Source organism: Myiozetetes cayanensis, unplaced genomic scaffold (genome assembly GCF_022539395.1).
Source record: "Myiozetetes cayanensis isolate MyiCay16 unplaced genomic scaffold, myiCay2020 scf2-11, whole genome shotgun sequence".
Taxonomy (NCBI): domain Eukaryota; kingdom Metazoa; phylum Chordata; class Aves; order Passeriformes; family Tyrannidae; genus Myiozetetes; species Myiozetetes cayanensis.
In genome coordinates, this window is record NW_026087411.1 from 17,902,546 (window position 1) to 17,920,908 (window position 18,363).

The window sequence follows — 18,363 nt, forward strand, 5'->3', positions numbered from 1 at the left end:
TCCTTCCTCCCTCAGGAAAGAGTATTATTTTCCCACGATATCTTAGTTACAATGTACATTTAAATTGCTCTAAGAGCAGCTAAAACTACCACTTCAGTTTTCAATTCACATGATTCCTAGGACTTAAAAGCGGAAATGAAGCTTTCCCAAATAACACCCCTTATTCTGCAACTTACTCAAAGCTAAGTAGTTATTTCCTCTGAGATTGATAAGGAACGCATACAGAGTAGCTTTTTATTTTAAGGAGAATCATCTTCCCCTGTGAATCACCCAGAGGTGATCTCAAATCAGTCAAGCCTGTGTGACATTTGCACAACAGAACCACACAGGATGGCTGAGGTTGGAAGGGACCTGTGGAGGTCACCTGTTCCAATCCTCCTGCTCAAGCAGGACCACCTGCAGCCAGTTCCCCAGGGCTGTGTCTAGTCAGCTTACGAATATCACCACCCTGGGCAATCTGTCCCTCACCGTATAAAAAGTGTTTTCTGATGTGTCTCAGTTTATGACCATGGCCTCTGGTCCTGTCACTGGGGACCACTGAGAAGAGCCTTGCTCCATCCTCTTAGCAGGCTTCAGGTACTTGAACATACTGATAACACCTCCCTCCCCGGGGCCTTTTCTTCTCCAGGTGAACAGTCCCAGCTCTCACCTTCTCTTCACGTGTCAGATGCTCCAGTACCTTCATCATATTTGTGGCCTTTCACAAAACTCTGTCCAATAGAGCCAGTATATGCTTGTGCACGGTCTTAATCCCAAAAATTTGGGATCTGGAAGAATCTAGAGAACCCTGATTAGCCAGGACATTAATCCTGAAGGGTTGAAACTGCCCCTTCAGCTGCTGCACGAGGTTTTACAAGAAGGGAAAGGGAGCTCATGGCCCTCTAAAATCACCATGAGGGGGTTTCCATCTTTAACCACTAGAATAATAGCTTTGGTCCTGGTCCCAACTCAGAACAGAATAATTAAGGTCAATTTTCAGAAAACTCCAAATTATGTCTGAAAATATCTCCCCACTAGCTGCAAAATGAAGAGACTATAAAGTCTCTTAAAAGTTCATCAGTCCTCAGCTCCATTTCAAAGAGACTAAATTTCATGAAGCAAATAATAAAGCTGCTAATGGTGTTTTGCAATATTGCAAGCCTGAGAGAAAAACTAGCAAGAGATTAAAAGTCAAAACACGAAGATCAAGACAATAAAGCAGACATTTTCATAGCAATCATTGTCCAAAATGAATGAGAAGAGGAAAACAGGTGAAACTGTTTCCAATTCGGAAGCTTTTTATAATGCGTATAAGGTTTTAGTAGCTCTATGTCATGGTATGGCCTAGCAAAATAGTTCAGATTACTTTAAGAAAAAGTCAATATATTCCAAAACAAAAAAGTTCACCAGTCTTCCAACATTTCTCCCTCCACGTTTTGGTAAGAGGCCCCAACACCAAATATCTAGGCAAACTAGACGACATGAGCAACAACTGAAAGTTCCTTTACACCTATTTATACTTTCTCATAGTGCTTTGCAGAGCAGTTTACAGTAATCTGCAGTATGCAAAAGGCATACAATAGACAAACAGAATGAGAAGTTATGTGCTAAGCATTTCTTAGGATGTCAGAATTTTTAATAACTAACACTGTAGGAAAGAAGAAAGAGATTAATGGCGACAGAACAAGCAATAAATGGGATTTTAGGTATTTTAGGGAAAATAAAAAATTGAAAGTGATCCAAAACCTCTAACAGCATATTTGTAAGCCTTTTTTACTCATAACGTATTCCAAGCTTCAAATCAGGTTTGACTGTATTAGTCACTAAGGAAAAATGTAATAATTTCCTGATAGTGCACTGAAAATCTTAGACCAAACTACAACAAAAATAAATAATAATCTCTTTTAGAAGGAATATTAGAAGAAGATTCTCCTCCAGTTGTTCAGGAACACCAGGGATTTAAAATATTTCAAAATATCTGGCTGCAATTCAAGACAACATGGCAAATGGGACTCAACTATCAACCCTCCCATAACAGTTTATCTAGTTAAATAATTTCTCTTTATAACTTTCTGTCTCTAGCCTCTATATTGTCAGATAAAGATATCAAGCCTGTAGATGGGAAATTACCTCAAGAGATATCATAACTGACTCTTTTAAACTGAAAGTAGGTTTTTCTATACATTAAGGACCACCTCAAGTCAGCTGCAGGATGCCCTATTAAATAACACCTACAACCTGCAATATCAGTAAAGTTGTTGCACATTTTGATAATATAATTTAGTTACTTTCTATTATGCAGACCAGATTTCATACTTAGAAGAGTTTTTCCCATCAAAGTTATTTACTAGCAGGGAATTCAAGGCATTAATTGTAATTTGTCATCAGATATATCCATAAAGGTGATCATTGTATTCTCAATCACTGTAAAAAGCTGAAAAAAAGATTTAAGTGATCATCAAATAAGATAAATCAGGATAAAACTAAAATTCCAGTCTTCATACCTCATTCAAAATGCATCTCCAAGTCATTCAACTGCAAAGCTGTCTGTCAGTTCACCAAAAACCTTTGTGTAATTCTAAATTCAGTAAAAGTCTAAGGTACATTTAGATTAAAAAAAACAACAACAACAAAAAGTACATTTTTAGGCTTAAATTCACTGTGAAAGCCAACACAGATTAGGCAAAGCTGTCTATCACCAATTAGACAGTAAAAGTCAGTCAAGGCATAGAGATTCAGTATTAATTTCTCGGCAGAAAGGCATCCCAATCAACATCCTTCATCTTGATTGCAGAGACATCAGCCTGAAATTGAAAAAAGTGATCCTAGATGGCTAATACAATTTTCACAAGAGCTACTATAAAAAAAATCTCTAGATGTGAGTTGACAAATTGGAAGAGGCTATTATCCTCTTACTTCTCCTTGGAACAATAACCACATAATCAATCATGCATACGTAAATAGACAAGGAACTATTTCACTTTGGACAAAAGAAAGATTTAAGTGAGAGCCATAAAACATAATTCAGTCAAACTGCAGAATCATTTACGATTAACTTCTTTGTAGAAATAACTTGGAATACTGACAGATTTTTTTTTCCTGGCACTGATATTGTTAAGTGATCTTGATACTATATTCAGGAACTCTATGGAGTCAGCATTGATTTTGGGTGTCTGTCATTTGCATACAACAACACAGACTGCCAGGAAAGCACAGTCTCAGACTACAGATGAAGTGATTCTCTGGAAGCCTAACACACAATAGTTAGTTTCAGCCTTAAAAGCATTTAGGGCAGATACAGCACCACCAGAATTTACTCGAGGAAGAACACCACCTTATCCTCAGCATAAGCACAGTTTGCTCAGGGGATTCAGCACCGCCCAGCACGCTCCTCACAAACTGTCACCTTCATGTTATCCTCAAAAAACATTTGGGATACTGAAGCCGCACAATGAAACATGCAGAAATTGTAAAACACCAGATTTAAGGCTGTTGCTTCCTGACTGGTTTGTTTTTTCAAACAGGAACCCTGCCTCATCTAATGCACATGCTTCCACAGTGGTGTACTCCTTGTAGTACAGTGCTTAAATTAGACTAAGCTATTAAAATCCTAGGACAAAATAGCCTTCTTTTTCCCCTCTATTTTTGCTTTCTCCTCCATCTTATGTTTATTACACTACTACCTGAAAATGTTATATTTCAGTAATTTATTTTCACAATCTGAAATATTTCCAGACTAATTTTTTCAGAATATTTGTCACTGTGCAGTACATCACAAGCACAATTCACAGCTGCTATCAGCTTCAGTTGCAGCTGCGAAAGCTTTGCATTCTTTATTTTATAGATGCTCAACCTGAAACCTTACTATTCAATATAAGGATTGCAACTAGTTACTGGTAATAATGATACATATCTTGCTCTTAAGTAAAAAGTAAAATCTAATTCTTCAGCGGCACTTAACTACAGAAACCTTCAGCTGATCATCTTCAATGCTTTATTCAGTTCAGGATACAACATCAAGCACGTGCAACAAGTAAAATGTGTTCTACAGACCACATTCTTTACATCTTTAAGGCATTCCTAAAATACAAGCCATGCTGAACAGCAAGTTTTTTAAGGGGGGAAAAAAGAGAATGTGTTAATGGAATTACAATCTGTCAATTCAAATATGAAGATATATCTGACATTAAAAAATTTGGTCCATATATCATTTGGTACTTATGTTCCCATTGGTATTTTAACAAAGGCTAAGATCACAAGCCTACTGTGAAGACAATCTGGGGGAATAACAGCTGCTCATCTCTAATAGCAATCATGTAACTTGAGAAATGTCATTTTAATATTTTCAAGGAACAAAGGAAAACACTCTGATGACAAGGTAGGATATCTAGGATATCTTAAACAGATGAAGACCTAACACTCCCATGTACGGTATGTATCCTTTTTCCAAAAATCAGAACCTCAACATTTAAATCAGCCACATAACCTTACCATCATAAGCCTTCCCTTCAAACTCTTCAGTTACATTAAAAAAAAAAAAACAAAACCAAATAAAATTATTTTAAAAAAAATCAATTGGAGCACTACCTAGAAAGGTAACAGACATAACTTTCTGTATTTGCTACATTTCAGGGTAGATCTGACAGCATCAACAGGTTAATGGCCAAAAGAGCAAAGTGCTAATTAAACCAAGAGCTTGTATGTCAAACCATTACAGTAAATCTGTATATTTAGTGCACAACTCCTTAAAGCCACCAGGGTTAAAGGAAGAGCAAATCCTATCATTTCACATGCCTGATCAAGGTACCCTTCTATGAGTACTTCACTATTTTCCTCCACAGAAGCAAAATAATCTACTGCTTTTAAAAACTCATAGAAGAACTGATTTTCAAATAAAAACATTTAAAAGGAAAACAGGTTACATTTTAGGTTTTCATATTAAATAAATTCTGTCCACAAAGAAGAATTAATGAAAGCAAGCTCACAGAATTTGAAAGTAATAAACTATATTGACTCCAAGTTGTTGTGTTTTGTGGTTTGTTTTTTGTGGGTTTGTTTGTTTTGTTTTTTTGTTTTAATTTTAATTTTCCTCCTAGTTACACTGGAGTCAGAAAACTTCTTTATTCTACATTAAGGAACAACTTATCCAAGGTAACTTCTTTCTGAAAAAAAATAAATTGAGCTTTTAATTATGACCGCATTTAGAATGCTTATACAGAACTTTCCTAACCTTCCTCCAGAGTAAAAATAGTTAAAATGTTCTAATTAATCCACTTTTCCTTGAGAAATATTTCCTTTAAAATGTTTTTAATATAACTCAACATTGGCTGCATCTTTTTTGACAGATGGTATTTCCTCAACAGAGAATGCCTCAAATGGTTTATGTATAACATTCTTTCTAAAATTCATTTCCTTTCTGTGTAAGAAGTTAATACACCAAGAAAAAAAAACCATCAGGAATGCCATGTGGGATATAACAGTTCTAGAGTTTTGCTTTAAATTAGCCAAGTAATGTTTTTGTAGAAATATTATTAACTTGAAGCTTAACATTTGGAAAATGGAAAAATACTTGCCCACAACTTTGCTTCTCTCCAGATCCCATTCCAATGTGAACTTCACTTTTATATTCTACTCTTCAGTACATGTCTGGTGGAAATCTGACAGATCTTAGTAAGGTTCAGCTTAGGGGAGAGATGTTAACTAGATGGTTGGTTTCTTCTTAAGAACAAGTGACTGACACTTCCATAACAAGTATCTCCCAAATCAGAAATCAAAGCTCTTGATAACTTCACTCTAAACATTAAAACCACTCAAGATATTGAAATCAGCAGAAAAGCACAACATAACCTTTCCCAAAAGAAGGGCAGACATTGAGGTCTCACAGAAGATACAACTCCTAAGGGTAGGTCACTCCTCCATACTAACACCAAAACACAAGTTCTGAAGAGCCGGGAGACTTGAACCAGCTGAATGCATAAGAACTGAGGTTCCACATGACAAAAAATCCTGGGAAATGGAATCTTCACAGAATATTGAGACCAAAGGCACTTGCTCTGCAGTTTGTAATACTGTAAAGGTTTGTTGTTTGGTTTTTTTTTTTGTAACCCTGTAAACGTTGTAAACCCTTGGCTAAACTGCTGGAAAGCTACTGCAGTAACAGCAGTCTTTGACTTCACACAATTTCCCTTTCCTCTTGTTATGCTATGAGCATTAATTAAAATATTATGCTATATAATTAATAACTAAGTACTTAAAAACTTAAGTACTCAAGTAAGTACTTAGTAAGTACTGTAAGCAACTAATTAATATATTAGTCTGCCAGATCAGATAGATTTCAGTACTGCTAAAAATTTTCATTCTAAAATATTCTGCAGCCTATGCAACTCCATGTACAACAAAATTTTGCAATTACTATTTTCCATTTTTTGGGCATCACCTACCAGTATGTCAATTTGTGATACTTCTAGTAAACAATATCATCTGTGTTGAAACTGTACATAGAGAATCCCTTGCACTGAAATCCAAAGCTATGACCAGAAAATCTTGCTAACATGTGACTGAAAGGATCAAGCTTTACTAAATCCTCTAAACTCTTCCTAAGGTTCTTTCTTCACTTAAAAATAACTGCTGTTAGTACGTTTTCAAAGATATCAACTGCAGAAGGGTGCTGCGTATTATGCCATATTGTTCCTCAGTAGACTAGCCTACTGCAATTACTTCAACAAAAACCACATCATTTCAGCTATTTTTCCCTTAAGACAGAAGATAATATGTATTCCTATGTTATTAACACCACTTTCAGCAATATGCCTATAGTGACCACTCCAGCCACATTTGCTTCTGCCTATACCTAATTTCCATACTTCCATAACTACACAGTCATTGTCTCAATTTTACAGATCAGTCATGTCTCTAGGTCCTTCGATGACCTGCTGTAATAAGAACACACACAAGAAAATAGCTCTTTGACCCTTGACATCTTTGCAAGCATTTGTCAGTCAAAAACTATTAAGGTTGTAGATAAGATAAACATGCTGCTTTTTTACTCACTGTCAAAATCTGAATGTGTTATTCAGTACAAGTATTGTCTTAAAGTGTGATTCTTTTTATTGCTTAGTGGAGCTGACACTGTCCAACATCTCACCCTGTATCCAACAGAGGTGCAAAACTAAATGCTTCTCAATATTTACCAAAAAAAAAAAAAAAAAACACCACCTCTTTCTTCAGAGTACGACTGAGATACAAAAGGTGTAATGCCTAAATTTAGTACAAGTAAAAATATTCTTTGAGATATGTTTTTACAGAAATTATCGTTCCAAGTAAATTTGAGAAATTGGCATCTAAAGATAGAACTGTTCATGACAAAATAATGAAATATTTATTTTGTAATGAATAGTAGACCCGTGGAAATAGTGGATACTGTAAGGATTTCATTTAAAACTTGGTATTCAAGTGAAAATTCAAACCCAATGTTCCTAATAAAAGAACACACTTCTCTGAGCAAAGCCATAATTTTGGGAGAGACACACCCTTTGTCACTTCCAATGGTTAGAAACAGACGAGTCTGCAAAAGATTTGTTGTAAATCACATTGACACACAAGTATTTTTCTAAGGAAACTCTAGCGCAAAATCTATCCATCTGATCGAGAAAGCAAAAAATGCAAGACCAATCCTCTTCTGAAACAGTCTATTTCCAAAGGTTAGAGAGATTAAACATAACCAGAACATTACATTCCATCTTCCTAGACAGTCTGCGATTATTTAAGAGAGATTAAAACAACCCAAACACCCCCTTTCCAAATGTGAAATGCATGCCAATTCCCAGAACATTAACTGTTTCCACTATCTGATGATGAATTACACATAAATAGATCACTGGCAGTGCATCATTTTTACTTGTCCCAGGACAAATGTACTGACCTGGGCAAGAGACCTTAAAAGAAATTGCTAAAACTGTTTTATTTTTATGGGAATTCACTAGTTAAGTTGGCAGATTAAGCATTGTTTTCACATGGAAGAGGGAAGACCAGAAGAAAGCTACTGTCTGTGCAGGAGGCTGAAAGGAAATTATTAGCCTTACCTTACCAGAATCTATGAGCTGGCTCAATAACCTTGAGTGTATTACCTCACACTTTCTTAAAATACTATACTCAAGAAAAAGAGGTTTTCCATGAGTGGAGAGTTAAAAAAAAAATTTAAAAAATAAACTGGCTCCCAACAGACTTAACAAGTAAGTATTTCTTCTACTTGTTTTGCTCTTTGAAAAACCTTTTGTAGTTTTCCTTGGCTTTGTTAAAGAACCTAGCAATGACTTCCCTGGTGCACACGGCCTCCAACTCCAGCTGCTACACCATCTCAAAAATTTACACAGCAGAACTAGAAACAAGCTCCAAGTTCTGACCATAGCCTGAAAGCCCATTTGCAGCTTGGCTCACTTTGAAAAGTTATCTTCCATGGATCAGCATGTAGTCACCACTGTCTCCTGGCTTACCACACCAGAAGAGTTAAAAGCTGTTTTTCAACGAGCACAAAGCATGTAACTGCTATTCAGTGAGCAGAATACTTGAGAAATTCCCACTGTATCACATGAATTCTGGGGCAGAGTTAGTCCTGTTTATGAGAAAAAAGAGTTGAGTGAAATTAAAAAGCGTTTCTTTCACTTCAGTTTCTTAAAAGACAGCATAAGCTGCTACAATTAGAAAAAAAAAAGGTACGCTTTACCAGTCATTAATAAATTTGTTATTACTTATTCTTCCCTGTAGTACTAATAGTTTTTTCAAATCCATTGTTCTTGGCATTTTAGCAGATCACTGAAGTCACAGTGACCAATGTGATCTTGACAGCATGATCACATTTGTGATCTTGAACAGATGCATGATTACTGTAAGTATTAAAAACTAGAAGGATCTAGTGTCTGAATAATAAAATAAAGCATCTGAAAAATTAAGTGAACTTTCTCACAGTTCCATGTCCAAACTAGGACAGAACTTTTTTTGACATTATTTTCATTTGAGAAACAGCATATCAAAGGTAACCAGCACGTCTCCTGTAAAAACACCCTGCGTTTCAGATAATGGAAATCCACAGAACTCATTATTCTCTTACATTTGTCCTCACATTTCTCTGTGAAAGGAATTCACTCTACCTGTGATCAGAAGAAATGGTCTATTTGAAAAGAAACCAATGACAGATTGACTCCCTTGATCTCTGAACACTCTGCCAACAGGAAAACTTTCTGGGTACAGCGAAGACCTTTTCTCCTGCATTTGGGTAAAAAACAGTGATATAAGATTGATAAAAGTTTTGGGGCTCCTTCTCCTTGTCAGTTTTCTTAATATTTTTCTAGAAACTGAAACTACCAAATGTTTAACAATAACTCAGAGAGTTATAATAGCCACCTGACAGACACAATTCAGACTCCTTCCCACTTCTGTGTGGGAATTTACACAGTGCTGACTATCCTGTACACAAAGTTTTACACTTGCTATACATCTATTTACAACTTTAACTCACCAACTGAAAATGGTAACTATACCCTGCCTGAAGATGTACAAGATGACCATTGAAAACTTCAGTAATCTCTAAAACAACACTTGCAGGGAAGTCTGGAAAAACAGCAGCATTTTCCTTTGTTTTGACGTTTTAATTTAGCTGCTTGATGAGTGGAATTTACAGTTTCTTTCTGCACAGCTACCTTTCAAATTTCAGAAGCACAGCATGAAGTGCTTTCAGTGGTATTTCTTACAAAGAGATTACTAGTATCATCACATTGGAGCCTGTCTATAAACATCCTTTGCAAACAAATTGCAAAAACACTTCAAAATCATTAATCGGCTAAAAACCATTAATTTCTGCACACATTTTTCTACATAAGTTAAATCACATTAGTAGAACATACTTTTTAAAAGATGGCTTGAGCTAATTTTAAAGATGGTTGGAAAAGTTTGGCCTACACTGATTAAAATCTATACTTAAATGAAAGGAAAATTTAACCACAGAAACTGTGCTCATTTTAGAAAAACAAGCATATCACTGCCAAAGTGCTGTCCTAAGTTTAGATTGCTGTCTGACTAAAACATTATAATTATGAGAAACTGAAATGGATTTCTAAATGTTTCAAGACGAAACAGCCATTGGGTAATTTGCAAGATATGCAATTATCTTCTGAATTCAATCACATAATGCTAATAGTTGCTTTGAACAAATGAAGGCTGTAGATCGCTGCTTGTGTGAAGATTGGGGAAATCAATGTTAAAACATCAATCCTAACACTAGATAAGAGTAACCATAATGAAATCTAAGAGCAAAATTACCAAGTGATGTGGAATGAATTACTTAAAGAATTTTCTTTGAGGGGGGAAAAAAAAAAAAAGGCTTGGAATCTTTTATCTGTTGCTTCTGTCTCTCCAAGAGCTGATCAAGCTGAACAGAGGATTTTCAGCACTTTTATCACTGTTAAAACTGCACCAATGGTCACACAAGGCATTTCACCCAAGCTCCCACATGTAGGAAGACAGTGACATTTTTACCTTCAAATACCAGAGAGGGTCTTCCAAATAGATTTGAAGGGTGATATAACATATTTTCTGTTACTTCACAATTAGCATTCATATTTCATTATCATACTGACCATGCAAAAGTTAAAAGGAAAGAAAAATTAAATAGAATCACACACTAACCCCAGATCTGTTTGTTAATTTCTTGTATAACCATTGTAACTTCCAGTTCCTTTGAACAGTAAGTTAAATCTTGGCCTGCAACAATCATCAGCAGTTTGATGCAACAAACAGGTTTTCAGGAAATCAAAGTAAGTCCATTCCTGTTTAAAAATCTTGATTGCAAGTACTTGTCAGTAGCTGCACTGCCTTTCATTGTTTGTCTTAAATTTAGCAAGAAAAACCAATGCCTTGGTTGTATTTTATTTCTTGGTCTCCTTTAAAAGCCTGAGTGTTTGGTTATCTTTTGACTCTTCCAGCTACAACCCAGTCTCTTATTTCACTGATTTGGTGAAAGGAGTACAAAACAATCTGTCATTCATATATGAAAGCACCAAGGAACTGTGAGTATGTCTAGGGACGCAGCAGTTCATAGGAACACCGTAAATCAAACTAATTTTATAAAGGACTAGAAAAATTTTCCAAGCAATGTGTGGTGATCCACAAAACTGCTTCATACAGACTCTTAAGGCAGTCTCTTCATTTCGCCTTCATGGCACCTCTGAAGCTGCCATCAAAAGAGAAGAGCAAATAGAGATAGATTTCTCTCAACCATAAGAGATGCTGGATGCCTTAAAAACAACAAAACCATTGTAAGCTTAATGAGAAAGCACCTGAGATTAAGCAATACTTTCAGAACCACTGGAATGAAAGCAATACCTGCTCCCTTGAAACCCAAAATAACACCAATGGCAGGTTTTATACTAAAGGATGCCCAAAACAAGCTCCTCAAGAGTCACTGGAGTTTCAGTATCACAGATGCAAAATCTTGGAAAAGTATGCTTAAAAGCAAGAAGGTGAAAAAAAGCGGGGGGAATCACCTAAGCCTATTGTCAGATTAAAGACAAACTGATTTTCTCAGACTCAGGAAAGGATAGTACGTGAACATAGTGAAGCAATTAATTTCGTACTGACAAGGAAAGACTCTCCCAGTTTTTAACGCCTAAGTACACAAGAAAACCTAACACAAACAAATCAAATTAAGTAAATTAAATTCACTTTATCAAAAAAGTTCAAGTTCAGAAGTAAACTATCTCAGCGAAGAGAAATGAGGAAAAAGGAGAGACATCTTGTCTGTGTTTCAAGACTTCTGCTAACACAGCTCTCTTGCATCTCACTGTGCCCTGTAGCAGCAGCAGCAATGGACTTCACAGTGCAGAATTGCCTTTCAGGAGCAATTTATTTTTTTGGCCAAGTCAACAAATAGCAAATTCAAACTGCAAGCCTTTGCCCAAACTCAGCTGGGACCTGTTTCAAAAAGGCAACTCTCTAAAGGTTCCATCTCACTCCCTCTTAGCTTTGAGTGCTGACCAAACACCACGCACACAACACAAACAAGCCAGCTCTCCTCAGGCCATTTCTCATAAAACATTAAACCAGACTATGGAACTCAATACCTCATACAGAACATGAAGAATCTTGTTTGTGTGTTCTCAGCACCACAACCTGAAGAAAGAAGGGAACAAGAAAGGGGCAGCCCTGAACAAGACTAAGTGGAGAACAGGAGAATGAAATAAGGAAAGGAGGACAAATCATTTGTAAATGATGACTAGACAGGAGGAAAGCATAAATTGACACAAAAACTCTGCATGTCCCAAGAAGCTGGAAGAAGCAGCCAACAAAAGTAAAAAGCGTGTTTTGGCAAAGCAGAGTAAGGGGTAGCAGCACACTGAAGGACAGGACAAGAGGCAGGGAAGAAAAGAGGCACATGAGACTGCCTAGACAAAAATTAAGAGAAGGAAACTATAGGGGAAAGTCTTGGACAGAATCAGATAGGAAGTCAGCAGAAGGACAAGAGGATTTACACCTGAGACAGTTCATATGATTAAGAATCTGGCTTTACTAAAAATAGCTGCTGAAGAATTAGAGACGCTGTAGGAACAAATGAAACGTATGCCACCTGAGCAACTCAGAAAGGGTTACCTGATACAGCAAATCCTAACACCACTAAAATCCTAAATCCAGCAAAATCCCAACCCCAGGTGGGTGTGAAAAAGACACCTCATTACACTTTCAATTTTCTTTTCAGATTGCTTTTGTGAAGAGGGCAGGCAACTCCATGAGAGCAGAACTCATCAAGGCTGAGGAGCTGGACCATATCAGAATCAAGGTTTCCCTGCACAACTTCAGTGTGGCTTTTACAGCAGGGTACAATATTATCTTTCCTTCAAGACTCTGCCCCACTGACTGCACATGGTGGGCCAGCCTCTGAGACTGAAAGAAGGCTTTGTAGGTGACTTGCCTCTTTCAGCACAGAAACACTTTGGCAAACAGAGAACAGACAAAAAGACTCTGGAAAGAGTCCTTCACAGGCTTATACTCCCTTCACTCTTACCTCACATTCCCTACACATAGCTGACTTTTTTTTTTAATTGAAGCTTTTTAGAAGTTTTAAGTACAGTTCTGATTTTCTGAATGACCAACTTGAGATTTGGTTTCTCAAGGTACAGTTTCACATTGTACTTGACCCACAGCTGGTTTACATTAGTGCAGAAGGAGAGGCAGCTTTCATTCATATCAGAGCAAACACTCCCTAGTATAGCTTCCATCTGACAGAAAGCCATCCCAATAAAACTGTTAGATCAACTGTCCCTGAAATCATCCAACCACTAAATCCACTACAAAGAGAAGAGCAATAACTCATGGCCAGCAATGGCAAAGGAGTGAGACCACACTCCTCAGCCTCAGCCCACACACTGACCAAACTACGTCTTCACATATTAAAGTGCACCTTGATTTGCTGGGCAGTCAGACAGTACAGCTCCCACTGAAGCTTTGCATTCAGAGTATTAGATAATACAGTAAACCATTATTACAAACTCAACCGACTCATTTTAGATTTCTGTATTCAATTTAAGACATAGTTTGTCTTTCTGTTTCTTAACCTCATTACCTCATTTTGTAAAGCAGGAAGGCGGGTGGGGAACCCATCTGTCAATCTTTGTGTTACAGTGGAATAAGTTTATGCTTGAGAAATGTTAAAATATTGCTGTATCTATTACTGAAAAGTCCAATTTATAAAGTAAGAAAAAGGATGGGGGGGACACCCATCTGTTAGTCTCTTACAGTGGAATAAATTTATGCTTGAGAAACATTAAAATATTGCTGTGATATCTCCTACTGAAAAGTCCAATGGTGCAAAAGCAGAGCCTGGGTGGTGTCTTGAACAGAACAGCCAGCTGCTATGAAGTGAGTGAGATACAGTGATACTTTCAATCAATAAGCTAAATACACTCCCCATCAGTGCAGTCCACTCTGTGCACTGGCATAAGTAGAGATTAAAGAAGTCCAGTGATGACCAAGAACAGTGAATACACCTAAGGACCAGCGTGAAGCTGCACACACAGCTTAACTCCATTATTTATTTTTAATATGCAGCTCCTTTGCAGACACAGTTACGTCCTGAATAGCCCAGTTGTGCAAAGCTACAAGCCTTGTTCTGACACTTACCCTGCATTTCTTACACAAGAGACCATTCAGGTCAGAGTTTAATTGGTCAGAGTTTATTTGCCAGAGGGCACAGCGAGCCCAGACAGCGGCACACGCCAACACTAACGGGAAAACTGACACAGTAACCAGGGAAAACCACGCAGCTAGAGCTGGAAAAAACCTGACTGACTTCTGCGTATGTGCAGGTCTAAACAAGAGACTCCACTTTTCCCAACAGAAAAGATGCTAAGGATGAGACTGTAGCAACAGGCCTCCGTTTATTCCTTCAGGTGCAACAGAAACAGCAGCACCGAAACCGAGGTTTTGGGTACCGTACACGTCTCACACACACGCAACACCTCCGCAGACAGGCTCAGGGGCTCTCCTCCATCGCCGCGGCTCCCGCCCTCCTACAGCGCGGCCACCATGCCTGGGGAGAGACGGGAGGAGGGTGAGAACGAAGCGGCGAGCCCACGGCAGCGACGAAGCCCTGGAGCCGCTGCCACCGCCAGCACCGCGGCCCGGCCCCCCCCTCTCCTGTCCTTCCTCACCTGGGACGGGGCAGCGCCGCGGCGGGGAGAGCGGGGGGAGCTCAGGGGGCCGCCGCGCCGCCGCCATCGCCCATCGGCGCCAGGGCCGCCGCCATGTTCGCGCGGCCTCTGACCCGCACCACTTCCGGCCGTGGCTGTCACGCCGTTGCCATGGGAACAACTCTGGACCGGCCCCCCTTAAAGGGACCCCGCGGCGCTGCCCTGGGGGCTGCGGGCCCGGCCCGCCTGCAGAGGGGTCTCGGAAGGGTTTTGGGTGCTCGGAGCCGCTGTGCCGCTCCCGGGGGTTTGGCGCTCGCGAAGACAAAGCACTCGTCTCAGTTTAGCTACCAGCCGAAAAGGGATAGTGATTCATCAGCCCCGCGGAGCTGCACGAAGGGGAAAACCCTACTACTGTTTACTGTGGAATTTGTCATAAAATAGCGTGTCGGGTCTGAGAGCAGTGGAAAACGATCGTGGCCTGATTTCCACTGCCGTGAGGAGATGATTTCCCTTAACTTTCCCCTGAAACGGGGAGTATTTTCAGCTTTTATTGCATCGCCTTTACCGCCGCTCTCTGTTGATGCAATTAACCCCTTTATACTCTTTCCACATGTGTGTTTTTATAAGTAAACAAACGTGGTGAAACCCCCAGTCCAAGAGGGGAAACTCCAGGAGGTTTTAAGTAAAGTTTTATGTTTGTGGAAAGCCAAAGTGAGTCCATGCCTGGCTGGCAAGAGCTGTTGAAATAGGACCAAAGCAACCAGACCTCTCTGACCCTACAACAGTTTAACATGCACAGACAAACGTGCCCCTCTGCAAAACTACTGTAAAGTGCAAATACCAAGGCAGAACCTGACCCCATAACCCCTTTAGGGATATATTGCCCCGCAGTCACTCCCCTGGTGGGATCCCTCTTTTCCACCGCACTTAGTTTTGAGAACAAAATTGTCTCCTCTGATGTGCCTACCATCATCCAGTGAGAATCCATTGCTTTAGAGACTACCCTTGCAGAGCTGAGAACCAGTCATCAGTGTGATCAGTACTTGAAATACAAACAAAACGAAAAAAACCAACACACACACCAAAAAAAAAAAAAAAAAAAAAAAAAAAAAAGGAAAATAGGGGGAATGAACCTTTGGGGAAATTCATAAAAAATGTAACTTGGCTGTTGTCTTCCACTGGTGGAAGGCTGTTGAGAAAGTGGAGCCAGACTCTTCTCAGAGGTGCACAGCAAACAGGTGACAGGCATTGGTCCCACATTTCAGCGAGAGAAATTCCAATTAGTTAGTAGGATGGAATTCTTCAGAGTAGCCAAGCACTGGAACAGGCTTCCCAAAGACCTTGTGCAATCTCAAAACCTCAGAAAAGTGAAAGTACCAATAGCATCCCAAATCCTTCAAAATGACTTAGCCGAAGAGACAAAGACAAGACCCTGTTAGATCGCACTGCCCCTTGTGCCAGGAGGCTGTTTGTTGGGTGATTCACCTCAGCTGACTTGTGCTAACTAGGAAACAGGCATTTAGTCAGACTTAGTCACCAAGATTCCCTCCTCTAGGCAGCTCTGAGAAGTGATTTATTCCATTCCAAACTGGATGTCTAGAACAGCTCAGCACGTGGTGAGCTGAAATGGCTCACCTTGGGATCAGTCTTGCTGGTGACATAGCTAAAGCTTGGTGAAATGAATCCTCACTGGTGCCTCATGAAAATAAGGACAAGAGGAAGGCAAACTACTGAATTTTAAATAGCTAAGCATAAGGACTTATGATGAAAGACATAACACTGGAAGAATGTCTTCAGGGGTAACATGAGTTGTGGGCTGTCATCTATAGACTTGTGGCCAGGCTCCTGGGCAGCCTCAAAAATTTGAATAGAAACAGGGCATCTGCAGTGATGGCATCTGATTTAGGCACAACCCTACAATGCTAAATGGAAAGCTGTCCCCAAATTATTACTGCTGGTGTCTAGGAAGGTGAGTGGGTGAACCTGCAGTCTTATCTGTGAGTGGATTTGGTGTTTGTGATGTAGGGCAGTGACAACTCTTTTCACTAATTTGATAAACTGATAATAGGCAAAAGTGCATATGGCTAATTGTCTGAAGCTTTCTGTATGGTAGAAATCCATGCTAAAATGGGTTAATAAAATCTTGAAGAATATTTTGTCAGTAAAGTGCTAAGTAAGAAGCTTTGGCACTCTGTACACTAGAACACAGGCCAGAATCTTACTGCACACCTCTCTTTAACACTTCCAGGGTGACCCTGGACAGATCACTCTCCTATCAGTATAGTAGGAACAGCAATACTTTCCTCTTGCAGAGAGTGCTCTCAGGAGACAGTAATCAAAGTCTGCAATTTTATTAGAAAGTGTGAAACATTATATAGCTCTCCTTCTTACAATGCCAACACCTGGCTACGCAAACTTCTAGTTAAGATATTTTATTTACAGCTGTGGAGAAAACGATTTAGTAAGACAGACTGTAACGAGTGTGTTTCTGTTTTCCTTAAGCACCCCAAAACAATTTTGTACTGTTTGTAGATAAATCATTTTGCCTATCACATCGACATGCAGCCAGCTGAAGAAGAACATGACATCTTTTCAAGCATTCCCCATAGCACTCTATTAGAAAATACAAAGACAAATTTAATTTTCAGTTGCAACTACTCAGGCAAAGTAGATAAGCACCTTGTGCTTTACACTCGCACACTTAACGCTGAACTTGTGTGAGGTGAGTTAGTGTAACCGTTTTGTTAGAAAGCAAAAAGTCTGCTCCAGAAAAATACAGGCATTCATAACGCCCCTACAGTTTTTGTGAAAGTGGAAAGTACAATTTCTACAGCCAAAGACAACAGTGAGGGGAAGAAAAGAATGTTCAGTATTCAGCAAAAAGGAAGAATCCGGCTGACTGGAAATGTATGTGCATTTTAGAAGGCTTTGTTAAAATAATATTAAGGTACTGGCTTTACCTCCACAAAAATAATGCCATTTGACACTGAAGTCAAGCTTTCGACGTGTTTGAAATAAAACAATATAGATTTAATTTAGCCACAAAACAATTCCTGTGGGGAGAGCTGGAAGCAATAAGGCCTGATTCCCAACAGATTTGCTCCCTATGTCCATCAGCCCACCTCCATCTCTGCTGCATTATTTTTGTCGCCTTCCCACACCACAGACAACATCTCCACAAAGCAAGAAGCAATAGGTGCGGGTTGGCAGGCCAGTACCAGCTGCCAAGAGAAACAATAATGTTTGTTCAGTTGGGGCATGAATTTAGTTTTTGCTCCGCTGTTGAATTGTCTTTATTAACAGATCTTGTAGGAGCATGAGGCTTTTGCCTTTCTGCCCTTCCACCAAATTTGAGTGAAACTTGTCAAAAAGTTTCAAAAGGTTTTGGAGGGGGAGACATGTAGCCAGACTAAAAAGTAGCATGGCCTCATAGGCAATATTCATGTGAAAAAACAGGCTGAAAAGCTCAAAAGTTGACTACAATGTGTGTGGGGGGTGAAATTGAAAATTATTGAGATTTTTGAAGTTGTGCTGACACCTGAGACATGAAAAATGAAAACAGAAAATTATGCGAGTGGATTATCTGTCCACTGACAGGACTTGGAAACATATGGAATGAAGAATTTAACATGTTGATAGCAACACAGGAAAAAGAATTTTTTTACTGTATCTGGGGTAAGCTTTACAAAACATTTTTTAGTTGTGTGGT

The 18,363-nt window shown here is 39.0% G+C and overlaps 1 protein-coding gene across 3 annotated transcripts in view; it reads right to left on the reverse strand.

The window, feature by feature from the left end:
* LCLAT1 (lysocardiolipin acyltransferase 1) overlaps positions 1-14,797 on the reverse strand; it is a 116,417-nt gene extending 101,620 nt beyond the window's left edge. Inside the window, exons 1-2 of one of the 3 annotated variants that reach the window (XM_050315077.1) lie at positions 14,676-14,797; positions 14,462-14,554 (exon numbers count right to left, since the gene is read on the reverse strand). Coding sequence is in view for 1 of the 3 variants with exons in the window: in XM_050315076.1 (XP_050171033.1) it covers positions 14,146-14,171 (26 nt within the window). In the remaining 2 variants the exon portion in view is untranslated. Of the gene's footprint in view, positions 1-14,145; positions 14,265-14,456; positions 14,555-14,675 lie in introns of those variants that run through there. The other 2 variants (XM_050315078.1, XM_050315076.1) reach the window with 2 other exon arrangements.
* Positions 14,798-18,363: the final 3,566 nt, after the last annotated feature.